Raw genomic sequence first — 13914 nt, 5'->3', positions numbered from 1 at the left:
CGATTACTGATTCTCCTAGATGATAGTTAATGAGTAGCCTTGGTGACAATTCCTGATTCTCCTTGGTGACGATTAATGAGTCTCCTTGGTGACGATTACTGATTCTCCTAGATGATCGTTAGTGATTCTCCTTGGTGACGATTAATGAGTAGCCTTGGTGACGATTACTGATTCTCCTTGGAGATGATTAATGATTCACCTGGGTGATGAGTAATGATTCACCTGGGTGACGAGTAATGATTCTCCTGGGTGACGAGTAATGATTCTCCTGGGTGACGAGTAATGATTCCCCTTGGTGATCATTGATATATGACGAAGAGGGCAAGACGTTAAGTCTTTGTTTAGATAATATGAATCAATCTGTACATGAATCATTCCCATTTTTCAATCATTTTACAAACTGGCTGTAACATCAACAGATGTGAGCTCATGTTCACAGTATAATATTTACTTGAATTTGAGAGCCTGTTACTCAATTCCTTGACCGTGACTCAAGTGCGATTATTTAGTTCCTGTTTCAAAGATAATTATTTTTCTCATGGATCTTCTTCCTTGGAAGCAGCATTATTTTACCAAAGGTGACATGTTTCTTACGACTGTATATACCCACAACACGGCCAAACAGGAATTCAGCTAGGACCTAGTCAGTGATATTTTTTTATGGTTCATGTATCTTTTTCAACTGATATATTTTGTTTATGTGAAAGATAACAGGTAGTTACGTGAAGCAGCAGTTGGACACACCAGGTGGGAAACTCCAACTAGAGGCATGTTCATCTTATCGTTAGTTTATTTAGTATCAACTTCAAGAATTTGTAGTTACTTTCTTAAACTTCAGGTGAGTGTTTTGAAAACACACTGTTTCACTGTACCTATCAGCTTGATGATGCTGTTTGTGAAAACATCGACATTTGTACATGACGAGGTCGACAACTGTTGCTAGTAGATATCGTTCGTCACGTGAAAGTCTGTTGGTTGGTAGTGGTCATTGTCTCTGTGTCGATAGTGTTGTTTTTGTCAGAACGAATGGATTCATCTCATCAACTCATCAACATATAGCGTGTCACACCACCAACATATAGCGTGACACACTATCAACATATAGCTTGACATATAGCGTGACACATCCATCAATCATATACACCATCAACATATAGCTTGACGACACTGACACACACATCAACATATAGCGTGACACCATCAACATATAGCGCGTAACACCATCAACATATGACACTGACACACCATCGACATATAGCAAACATTATATAGCGTGACACACCATTAACACATAGCAACACACCATCAACATATCGTCTGACACACCATATACATATATCAACACACACATCAACATATATAGTTTGACACACCATCTTGACACATATAGTCCTGACACACCATCAACATATCAGCATATAGCGTGACACAACCATCAACATATAGCGTGACACACTATCAACATATAACGTGACACACCATCAACATATAGCGTGACACACCATCAACATATAGTCTGACACAACATCAACATATCGTCTGACACACCATCAACATATAGCGCGTCACACCATCAACATATAACGTGACACATCATCAACATATAGTCTGACACACCATCAACATATAGCGTGACTCAACATCAACATATAGTCTGACACACCATCAACATATAGCGTGACACACCATCAACATATAGCGAGTAACACCATCAACATATAACGTGACACAACATCAACATATATAGCTTATAGCACATCAACATATAGTCATCAACATATCGTCTGACACACCATCAACATCAACATATAGCGTGACACACCATCAACATATAGCGTGACACACTATCAACATATACCGTGACACACCATCCACATATAGCCTGACACACCATCAAACAGCTGCGACTTTTTGCGTGACAGACAAGGTCGGGACAAACAACTCGTATCAATGCCACCGACATTAGTGGCCAAGTGAAGCAGCTTTGTGTGCGAGTCTAAATGGCATTAATTATTCATTTGTGGTGTGCTTCACTTCAGCGTGTTGGTTGAGTGCGTACATTTAGTCTGATAGCACTTACGACAAAACCAAAGCACTATCCAACACAATATCGACATCCACAAAGCGTGTGTACAAACTATGTACTGGTCCGTAGTGTTGTAAAGCTGTAATCACCCAGCTCCGATCTGCTGCACTGCTATGTGTAGTGGATGTGGTCACGGTACAGTGCTGTTCGCCGTTTACTATCAAGTGACATGTATTTGCTACTGAAGGATCCAACTAGTTGCTACTGTGTGACGAGGAGCGCAGAATAGTAAGCTTTAATGGGACTACTTACGGGGCTACTGCCAGCCTAGAACATTATCTGAAACATCAGTTGGTGTATGCAATATGTAAGACGTCGATCAGCCCGTCTAATGTTTACCTAGTATAAACGTTATGCAATAAAGACAGGGTGAGTGCGCGTGTGGACTCCTTAGGAATCTGGAGGAAAACTGTGTATTGATACTATGAGTCTGCCGTCATGGCATGTTCGAATGGTTGACAGGCCTTTACTCTTGCTCACATTTCAGTTTCTGGCACATTCAAATATAGCAAAATTTCGTAACGTAAAATGTTCCAAACGGAAATCCCACAATGAACAAGGTAGGGGCAGGAATGTATCACCATGTTTCAACTGCTTACACTGCTCGTAAAACAATTACCACTGCATAATGGCCTCTCATATCTGGTATGCCGTATCGATACATCTAGAGATTTTAAAAACCCATGCACATTATTTGATGTATGGAACAAAGTCTCATGCATGTGAACACATAACGTATTATTGTAGATAGATTAGAAGGAGATGCTCCATTCTTCAGTTATTCAGACACAAGGTCTCCGTGAGCCGGATGTCGAACACAGCATAAAACTAAAGTTTCAGTTTTTTCTGCAGTACCTTGTGAGGGTCATTTGCTTATTCATATGTTTCATTATGCAATTCCAAGATATAGAATTAAAATATCAAGATGCGCAAGTTGATACGAATTGAAAGTCATTTCCAAATGGTAATTACTAACTGTTAACATCTTAAGATAAAGAGGTACCCTTGAGGTAGATAATCTTCCGAAGTAAGGAAATAGCCAAGAAAGAATTGGCCATAAGAGGCTAACGTAACTTTGAGACATTCATCAAGATATACCTTTATAATATGGTGAAAAAATGTGGGAAACAAACGAAGCCGCCTCTCGTCATTCTCATAGTGTCTGTCCTCGCAGAACTGTAGTTGTTACTCATGAAATGTGTTAAAATATTGGGTGTTTGGACGTATACTAGTAGTTAGGAAGTGAAATTGGATGAAGTTGCAGGTCACACCCAGACTCCCTGGCTCCATGGACATGCCTTGGATTGATGCTACGGAATGACACCAGGTGGTATATTTGGGGACAGTTTTCCCAACAATTTGTGCATTGTGATGCAGTTGTCTTCTGAGGCTGTGAAATGTATTTTTGTTATTATAGGATATTTATACAGCGCACATATCCACGCAAGTAGTACATACTCAAGGCGCTGTACATGTATACAATGATGATTTATATATATCTATCTCCATCCTTGGTCAACAAGGGTATCAGGTTCTCTACTTACAATGAACCCTGACCCCTCAGCAATGACGTATTCAGTGGTTCTACCGACACAACACTGGATAAAAACCCTATTCAAATTAAACTTTTGTACGAGAGAAATTTTCTCTGAAGGCTATACTGTAAGAGTACTTCTCTTAGGGATACATTTGTTAATGAAATGCTAACATGAGTTGCTATGACGCAAAGCAATGAAAGTGACCAGGGTATTTGATTGCATAGACTTGAGTGTCGAGGATGGCAACTTTGTGAAATAACTTGCACTGTTGTTTGCTTAGATATATATAATGTTGTGTAGTCTCCTCGGTGTTGAACTGTCATACAGATTTATTTTACATATCAATATGTGCACATATTTCATTACATTTCACATGTTTACAAACAGGAGGTGTGCATTATAAGACATTCCTCCAGGGAGAGTATCTGTGTTGGCTGCAAATGAATATATTTTCGTTAACGCTCTAATTACAATAGAGTCAGTTATAAGAATGAGTAAATTAATCTTATGTGCTCACATAACGAAGAGCCACATGCGAAATGTTCAATAAGATTGAGGTGTTAATGAAGTATCATTATTCTTGTATGTACGTCTCTATACTATTCTGTTTACTGTTCTACTACAAATGTTTTCTTTGATAACGTATAGTGAAAGCACGTGACCAAAACGTATAATTAAGTTCTACCTCATACTTGGAACATCATGACTTCGCATCACCCCTCGGGGATGCGTCACCACCATCTGTGTTGCTCACTCATGCTCAGACACTGAGCGACTACTGTTTCAAACGGCACGTCTACTTTATGCGGAAATAAAGGCTTTTAATGTCTCCTGTTTGTGGTTTCTTGGACATTCATGGTGCGATCTTCCGACATGTACATGTAGACCGCCTACCAACAGATACGGAGGACCATAAGAACCAACGTGAGGTCCTGGGAACCCGGTAGGACGAACATCAGGTACCGAGGACCCGTTAGAACCAACGTGAGGTGCCGAGACCCGGTAGGACCAACATCAGATACTGGGACCTGCAAGACAAACATGAGATACTGGGGTCCTTTTTGCCAAATACGACATACTGGGTCCATTATGCCAAACATGGGATACTGGGGCCTTCAAGCCAAACACAAGATAATGGAAAACCCTGGAAAAGCGTTGGTAGGGCAGAAAACACTGTGTGTGGGATGATAACACTGTGTGTGTGGTCACAAAACTGTGTGTAGGGCTGAGAACACTCTGTGTAGGGTTTAGAAGACTGTGTGTGGGATGAAAACATCGTGTTTTAGGGCTGGGAACACTGTGTGTAGGGTGACAACCCCGTGTGTAAGGCTGAGAACACTGTGTTTGGGGCTGAGAACACTGTGTGTAGGGCTGAGAAACTGTATGTAGGACTGAGAACACAGTGTAGGGTTGTGAACACCGTTTGTAGGGCTGAGAACACTGTGTGTAGGGCTGAGAACACTGTGTAGGGCTGAGAACACTGTGTGCAGGGCTGAGAACACTGTGTAGGGCTGAGAAGACTGGGTGCAGGACTGAGAACACAGTGTAGGGTTGTGAACACCGTTTGTAGGGCTGAGAACACTGTGTGCAGGGCTGAGAACACTGTGTAGGGCTGAGAAGACTGGGTGCAGGACTGAGAACACAGTGTAGGGTTGTGAACACTGTGTGCAGGGCTGAGAACACTCTGTGTAGGGCTGAGAACACTGCGGTTAGACTTGAGGACACCGTGTGTAGTCCTGACAACACCGTGTGTAGGTTTGTATGGCAGAGAACACTGTGTGAGGGGCTGAGAACACTGCGGTTAGACTTGAGGACACCGTGTGTAGTCCTGACAACAACGTGTGTAGGTTTGTATGGCAGAGAACACTGTGTGTGGGGCTGAGAACACTGTGTGTAGGGCTGAGATCACCGAGTGTAGGGCTGCGAACACCGTGTTTATGGCTGAGAACACTGTGGGTAGACCTGAGGACACTGTCTGTAGGGCTGAGAACTGTCTGTGTGTGGTGACAACACCGTGTGTAATGCTTAGAACACTGTGTGTAGGGTTGAGAACACCGTGTTGAAGGCTGAGAACACCGTGTGTAGGGCTGGGGACACTGTGTGTGGGGTGACAACACTATGTGTATGGCTGAGAACACTGTGTGTAGTATAAGAGCACTGTGTGTAGTATAAGAGCACTGTGTGTAGTATAAGAGCACTGTGTGTAGGGCTGACAAGACTGTTTGTGGGACGACAACATCGTGTGGTGTGTAGGGCTGAGGACACTGTTTGTATGGCTGAGAACACCGTGTTTAGGGCTGAGAACACTGTGTGGAGTGCTGAGAACTCAGTGTGTGGGGTGACAACACTGTGTGTAGGGCTGAGAACCCTGTGTGTATTCCTGAGAACACTGTGTGTGGTATAAGAACACTGTATGTAGGGCTGAGAACACTGTTTGTTGGACGACAACACCGTGTGTAGCTCTGAGGACACGTATGCAGAGCTGAGAACACTGTGTGGGGGATGACAACACCGTGTCTAAGGCTGAGGACACTGTGTGTAGGGCTCTCAACACTGTTTGTGGGGTTATATTTGAATACATGAAGGTCTGAGTTGGATATCTTGATCAACACACTGTTGAACATGCAACAGATAGCGTACAGTCAAATGAGGTCGTTTTACTTCGTCTCGAAGGCCAAACAGCACTGAAAGTCAGTATCTCTTGGTGCCCTTGCCCTGTCAAACACTATCAATCGCATGCTGTGACTCGGTAAAATATCAAAACAGCTTTTAGTACCGCCCATTATCCGCAGGCGTCTGTCACTCATGACTTGCGCGTGAACAGCTGAAGTTATATGCAGAATGAAAATAACTTCATTTCGGTTATGAAAGACTGTGCATGACATATGCAACAGGATGTATCGCACATTTAAAAACAAACATTATTCAGGCATTTGAAAGGAAAGTAGGTCAGAGTGTGATGTACTGGTGGTAGTGATCCTGTATAACGACACATCCTAGTTGGAGGGGACAAGGTGTGCTTGACAGCACGTCAACAAACTTTCACAACGCTACCAGGTAAGAGAAAACAAGGAGGGAAAGCATAGGAATGGTGTTTGTGGATGAACACTTGCTACACACATGATAATTTTCTTCACAGTCGTGTACCTAAACCTATTGTGGTATGGATCTGTGTAGACACATGTGTTGCCATTGCTTGCTCGATAGAGACATCGCCGTACTGGCTTAATATATATACATAGGATATAGCGGTTAAGGTGACACAAGGCTTGGGTTTGTGTGCCTCCTGTTTGATAGTGCGACCTGCTGCGCAATTGAAACTGAATATGTACGCGGTGCACGGCTACGCTGGTATATAGGATAGACACAGTACACTCTGCAAACACCAGGTGAGCCAAACAACATACACTCATCCTTTCTAGGTTGAAATATGCGTAGTAAATATATCACATTAATGAAACAAATGATCATTTCTGTACTTAATGCTGAATAATAATAACAACGTATTTTGGGGCATAGTAACCTGTCTTCTGTATGTTTAACTTGTGCCACTCTGTAGAGCAGGACCAGAGAAAGCCTTTATACATGATATTTGGTGACCTGGTGTATATATGGTATACTAGTTGTAGCAAGCTGCAAGGTGGTATGCTTACTTGAAGGAGGTGTAAACATACTGTCCTCCTGTAAAAAGCTGTAAGCCTCGGCACGCTACGTCACGCTTCGTCTGTACACTTGTGTGAGACTGTAAACCTGTAAACTCCAAACATGTAGTACTCTGGCCGTCATCAGATGAAATTCTCACGAAGCATTCATGTCATTGTTTCTCCGTCAGCAGCGTCCATGGCAGAAGAGTCACCGCCGACGTTGTCGCTGACCGACAGCGAGGCCGATGAGGAAAATACCGGCTTTGTTGATGATTGGCAGTCGGGGAAGGATTTTATTCAGACCAACCTGATGATGCTGGACAGCGAAACTCTGTCTGACGTCACCTTCGTCGTTGGGAAGGAAATGGAGACAATACTGGCTCATAAATTCATGCTCGCAAGCCGCAGCTGCGTGTTTTTTGCGATGTTTTGTGGTAGTATCGCAGAAAAGAAGGAGGTGAAGATTACAGATATACAGCCTAACATCTTCAGACAGTTTCTAAGGTAGTATTTTACCCGAGACACTACTCTCAGCCTTTGTCTCTAATAATCTCTAGTATATAGGAGAATATTGTCCTGGCCAGCACGGCCCGGTCTGACGTCATACCTTACGTCTGGAGACCGACCATTGAATGTTTTGTGGGAGGGAAGACAATTGCCATTGTCAGCCTCACCCTCTCGACGTTTCCATGGAATGTCCAATACATGTTTACTACCAGCATATCCCCTGGTGCATTTAAACTTTCTTTTAAATCCCGAGGTTACTGTTGTTTCAGTATTTACTTGTTTTTTCCAAAGATTGTTGGCCAATGGGTCTCTGTGTTCAGCAGGTGCATATGTGAGATTGTTGGCCAATGTGTCTATGCTTTCTGAAAGTGGAGATGTGAAATTGTTGGCCGATTTGTCTGTGTGTTCTACAGGTGTAGATGTGAAATTGTTGGCCAGATGTGTCTATGTGTTCTGAAGGTTGAAATGTGAAATTGTTGGCCGATGTGTCTATGCTTTCTGAAAGTGGAGATGTGAAATTGTTGGCCAATGTGTCTATGTGTTCTAAAGGTGTAGATGTGAAATTGTTGGTCAGTTTGTCTATATGTTCTACAGGTGTAGATGTGAAATTGTTGGCCGATGTGTCTATGTGTTCTGAAGGTGTGTTGTTGGCCTGAAGTGTGTGAAATTGTTGGGCAATGTGTCTATGTGTTCTGAAGGTTTAGATGTGAAATTGTTGGCCGATGTGTCTATGCTTTCTGAAAGTGGAGATGTGAAATTGTTGGCCGATGTGTCTATGTGTTCTAAAGGTGGAGATGTGAAATTGTTGGTCAGTTTGTCTATATGTTCTACAGGTGTAGATGTGAGATTGTTGGCCGATGTGTCTATGTGTTCTGAAGGTGTAGATGTGAGATTGTTGGCCAATGTGTCTATGCTTTCTGAAGGTGTAGATGTGAAATTGTTGGCCGATGTGTCTATGTGTTCTGAAGGTGTAGATGTGAAATTGTTGGCCAATGTGTCTATGTGTTCTGAAGGTTAAGATGTGAAATTGTTGGCCAATGTGTCTATGTGTTCTGATGTGAAATTGGTGTCGATGTTCAGAGATTGTTGGCCAATGTGTCTATGTGTTCTGAAGGTTAAGATGTGGAATTGTTGGCCGATTGTCTATGTGTTCGATGTGTCTATGTGTTCTGAAGGTGTCGATGTGAGATTGTTGGCCAATGTGTCTATGTGTTCTGAAGGTGTAGATGTGAAATTGTTGGCCAATGTGTCTATGTGTTCTGAAGGTGTAAGATGTGAAATTGTTGGCCAATGTGTCTATGTGTTCTGAAGGTGTAGATGTGAAATTGTTGGCCAATGTGTCTATGTGTTCTGAAGGTGTATGTGTCTATGTGTGAGATGTGAAATTGTTGGCCAATGTGTCTATGTGTTCTCTGAAGGTGTGTGAAATTGTTGGCGATGTGTGAATGTGTCTATGTGTTCTGAAATTGTTGGCCAATGTGTCTATGTGTTCTGAAGGTGTAGATGTGAAATTGTTGGCCAATGTGTCTATGCTTTCTGAAGGTGTCGATGTGAAATTGTTGGCCAGTGTGTCTATATGTTCTGAAGGTGAAGATGTGAAATTGTTGGCCGATGTGTCTATGTGTTCTGAAGGTGTAGATGTGAAATTGTTGGCCGATGTGTCTATGTGTTCTGAAGGTGTAGATGTGAGATTGTTGGCCAATGTGTCTATGTGTTCTGAAGGTTAAGATGTGAGATTGTTGGCCAATGTGTCTATATGTTCTGAAGGTGAAGATGTGAGAAGATGTGTCTATGTGTTCTGAAGGTTAAGATGTGAGATTGTTGGCCAATGTGTCTGTGCTTTCTGAAGGTTAAGATGTGAAATTGTTGGCCAGTGTGTCTATATGTTCTGCAGGTTAAGATGTGAAATTGTTGGCCAATGTGTCTATATGTTCTGAAGGTGTCAGATGTGAGATTGTTGGCCAATGTGTCTATGTGTTCTGAAGGTGTAGATGTGAGATTGTTGGCCAATGTGTCTGTGCTTTCTGAAGGTTAAGATGTGAAATTGTTGGCCAGTGTGTCTATGATGATGTGAAATTGTTTCTGTTCTGACAGGTGTCGATGTGAAATTGTTGGCCGATGTGTCTATATGTTCTGAAGGTGTCGATGTGAAATTGTTGGCCGATGTGTCTATGCTTTCTGAAGGTTAAGATGTGAAATTGTTGGCCGATGTGTCTATATGTTCAGCAGGTGAAGATGTGAGATTGTTGGCCAATGTGTCTATATGTTCTGAAGGTGTCGATGTGAGATTGTTGGCCAATGTGTCTATGCTTTCTGAAGGTTAAGATGTGAAATTGTTGGCCGATGTGTCTATATGTTCTGAAGGTAGAGATGTTAGACTGTTGGCCAATGTGTCTATGTGTTCTGCAGGTACCTGTACACTGGGGTCATCTCACTGTCGGCGGACAATGCCCTCAACCTGCTCTACTGCTCCAAGAAATACTGTGTCAAGTCCTTAGAACAGGAAGTCTTTGAATACTGTCAGTGTTCTATCACGGCTGACAACGCCTGCGTATTGCTGGAGCAAGCTTGTCTGTTTGATATGGAACAGCTACAGGAGAAAGCTTTCAAGGTGATAAAGAGAGACGCCGTCCTCGTGTTGCAGTCGGACGGCTTCACTGGCCTCTCCCATCAGAACCTGGACAAGCTGCTGGACATGGACGACCTCAAGGCAAGTGAGGACGTCATCTTCAAAGCCGTTGTCGCATGGGCCAAGGCAGAATGCATTAGACAGGGAAAGACTCACAGCTCTGTCGATATTAGAGAAGTTCTCGGTCAAACGCTGTATAAAATCAGGTTCTCCCTTATGGCCCAGTCTGTGTTCGTAAGGCTGGTTGGAGATGGCATTCTTACCGACAGCGAAAAGGTGAAGATATTAGAACGCTATATCTCGCCTAAGTCCAACATTGAACCGTTCATCGGGAAGCCCCGCGACACCGGAGAAATCACATACAGGGTACAACGTCTGGTTCAAGGCGGGCTTGGGTATCCACTGAGTAAAGTCAAAGATGCTCTGTACATATTCTGCGACAAGCCTGTTATTTTCATGGGCATGATGTTGTACGCTCCAGCAAATATCACCACCGGCGTCTTATCTTACTTTAAGTCCTTACTTGACGCCCAGAATGACGTCAATACAAACACGGCGAAATACTACGTTACGCTGGTTATCCGCAACGCTCAGAACGTCAGGGTGGGCATCCACCACATGGACATGGACGTACTGGCTGGGGACGAGCAGCTAGAAATTACAATGACAACGCCCGTCCCCCTGACTCCAAATGAGAGGTACACCATCACGGTGGTCGTTGAGGGCTCAGTGCGAGGCTGGGGTGGCATGAACGGCTTGTCCACACTCACCGACCCAGGGGGTGAAATTACTTGGCAGTTTGAGCACGTGCCCACTGTGGGGAACACTGAAAACAGCCTGAAGGAAGGGATCATATCGGGAATCATGTACTGTCTCATTAGAGATACCTAAGTCAAGCAGGTCAAGCTTCATTAGAATCAAGCTGCTTGTGATTGTAAGGAACTGCCTTTCACCCTTGTAAACTCGCATCTGAAGTGCTGGGAAGGCTAACATTTATTTTTCAGATTTCCCGGGAGAGCAAATTTCCAAGGGAGTAGGGGAGTACCACCAAAGCTAAAGATACGGTGCCGGGAAGCATAATCCATGTCGGGAGTAGGTAGATTTCTTCAAAACACTGTTATAGTAGAGTGTTTATCTTCTTCACTTGTTTAGAACTTTAAGATGAAAGTAATTACAGGGGAATCACCATAAACAGCTGCAGTTAATCGTGACAGTCTATTTCTACAGTTACATCTGGTGGGCATCAGAGGTAGACTATGGAAAATAATCGTGTCTATGTATGACACTGTGCAATCATGTGTTAAACACAATGGTGAGTTATCTGGCTTCTTTCTATGCTCCCTGGGTATTAAACAAGGTGAAGTAATGTCACCGATTCTTTTCTCACTATATCTTGAAGATATTGAAGTAGCACTACAGCATGTATCGAAAACCCTGTGTGAACTATTCGACTCTTTTGTTACCTCTACTGTGATGTACGGCTGCGAAGTGTGGGGTATTGTGAAATGTTCAGAATTTGAAAGAATTCACTTAAAAGTTTGCAGGCGTATTTTGCAGATCAGTGCCATATCATCTACAGTTGCTGTATACGGCGAACTAGGGAGGTGCCCTTTATATATAAATAGGTATGTCCGTGTGTTACGTTATTGGTTTAAGTTATTACCCAGTGAAAACTGTATACAGAGGGTCGTTAATGGTATATGTTTACATGGTCTAAATAATGGTTATAAATCATGGTTACGTAGTGCTAAAATGTTTGTGTATGAACTTGGTTTGGGGCATGTCTTGGAATTTCCAATTGTTAATGTTGATAGTTTTTGTAAAGTTGTTTAAAAACTAGATTGACAGAAATGCGTTTTACTGTGGAAAATATTTATTTATATTTTTATATGTGCCCAAATTAAAGAGCGTCCACGTTGATCCTGTTTTCTTTGTAATTTGTCAGAGCCTTCGAGTGAGGCGCGCCGTGTTCATTCAGCCATAACATTGCATTGCAAGTACCGGGAAGGCTACGCTCATTGAACCGAAAAGCGTCACGATTTTAGCCTTCCCGGCCATGAACCGACGGGGGTACCCGCGTGAGCGGGATTCTAATTATTGACTACTTATAGAGAAATTGAAACTATGTATGTGTATAGCATATTGCCTATTTTCAAGTTTGGAGTGATTGTGTATTTAATTGTAAATAATACTGTGGTTATAAAATATGTATGTTAAGGAATTCTCTTTTACGTTGTGACCCGTGAAGATCCGGGGTAGAATAGGTCTTCAGCAACCCATGCTTGCTACAAAAGGCGACTATGCTTGTTATAAGAGGCCTCTTACGGGATCGGGTGGTCCGGCTCGCTGACTTGGTTGACACATGTCATCGGTTCCCAATTGCGTAGATCGATGCTCATGCTGTTGATCACTGGATTGTCTGGTCCAGACTCGATTATTTACAGACCGCCGCCATATAGCTGTAATATTGCTGAGTGCGGCGTAAAACTAAACTCACTCACTCACTCTTTTACGTTGTACGTAAAATGAGCTTGGGTGTATGCGTAGACTTGGTTTCGTAGCTATATGGCTGACATAATGCCGATGCGACGTAAACGTTTAAATCACTTACTTACTTAAAGGAGATATAAAGTGCAAACTAAATCAGTGGTAAAACTGAAAAAGAAATATTATTTCGGAATTCAACATTTGCAGGATAAACACACATAGTACAAAAGTACTCGTATTCCGGAAACTATTGAACATCTTTGAGCAGAGTTGACATCACGTGAGGTGGCATCATAGTGGTTGAAGAGGTTGAAGGCTTGCATAATGACATTGCACGTATTCGTACTTATCAAGTTGGACGATGGTCGATGAAAATAGTGATGGAGGTAAACAAGGTAAATCCATCGGGTGAAGACCTTTATGTGATCATTAACGATAGAGAGTACAAATCATACATACATGTTACATCCGATAAAAGTAACATGTCAATTGTCGATACTGAAGTTCCCAAGGAAAATAAGTTCAACAATATATCTTGTTAATCATGTCATTTTATGCCCGTTGTCCGCTGAATGTATCTTTTCAATTACATTGCATGTAATGTATGTGGTTGTGAGGATAATAGATCTTATATTAATGTTAAGTTGAGAAACAGCTTAATTTCAGTGCTTACATAATCGTACTGTGCAATCATTTAATTCTAAAGACTAGTTTACATTGTCCAATATGTCTCCTGCATATGTTGTAAATGCTCTTCCACTGGCAAGTCATTATCGCGACATTTACAGACTCAGTTGGCAGGGCAGCTTCATCAATTTTGTTATTGCATTTTCGTAGCAAAATTCCGCCAGTGTGTCTGAAACTCTACCATAGGCAGATGCTTCAAAATCTAAGGAACATAGCATGGCATGTCCAGTCGGATTCCATTCTTTTCTCCACGCTGACTTTCCTGCTTGCTAAATCGGGCAGAATCGGTCTAGATTTCGATATGAATGCGCGCTGGTTGAAGGATTAGATCAGCTG

The 13914-nt window shown here is 42.4% G+C and overlaps 1 protein-coding gene and 1 long non-coding RNA gene across 3 annotated transcripts; both read left to right on the top strand.

The window, feature by feature from the left end:
- Positions 1 to 6497: 6497 nt before the first annotated feature.
- LOC124291828 (BTB/POZ domain-containing protein 3-like) lies at positions 6498 to 12324 on the top strand. Of its 2 annotated transcripts, XM_046728899.1 has the most exons (4): positions 6498 to 6681; positions 6922 to 7013; positions 7460 to 7772; positions 10185 to 12324. In XM_046728899.1, exons 3-4 carry the CDS (start codon positions 7465 to 7467, stop codon positions 11293 to 11295), a joined length of 1419 nt encoding a protein of 472 aa, XP_046584855.1. In that variant the 5' UTR covers positions 6498 to 6681; positions 6922 to 7013; positions 7460 to 7464; the 3' UTR covers positions 11296 to 12324. The 2 variants fall into 2 exon arrangements, with proteins under 2 accessions (XP_046584855.1, XP_046584856.1); XM_046728900.1 differs by lacking the exon at positions 6922 to 7013.
- Positions 7779 to 8755, top strand: LOC124291829. Its single transcript, XR_006902290.1, has 3 exons — positions 7779 to 8414; positions 8474 to 8653; positions 8699 to 8755. It is a non-coding gene; the product is annotated as an uncharacterized LOC124291829 (long non-coding RNA).
- Positions 12325 to 13914: the final 1590 nt, after the last annotated feature.

Source organism: Haliotis rubra, unplaced genomic scaffold (assembly GCF_003918875.1).
Source record: "Haliotis rubra isolate DU_JTF1 unplaced genomic scaffold, ASM391887v1 Scf50, whole genome shotgun sequence".
NCBI classification, from domain to species: Eukaryota; Metazoa; Mollusca; class Gastropoda; order Lepetellida; family Haliotidae; genus Haliotis; species Haliotis rubra.
The sequence above is the reverse complement of the archived record's forward strand: the minus strand, read 5'-3'. Positions and strand labels throughout refer to the sequence as shown.

Excerpts from the sequence above, each read along its gene's own strand:
- LOC124291828 (XM_046728900.1), top strand. The coding sequence starts at position 7,465 with ATGGCAGAAGAGTCACCGCCGACGTTGTCGCTGACCGACAGCGAGGCC. Across the intron at positions 7,773-10,184 it reads ATCTTCAGACAGTTTCTAAG|GTACCTGTACACTGGGGTCA; the intron begins GTAGTATTTTAC and ends TGTGTTCTGCAG.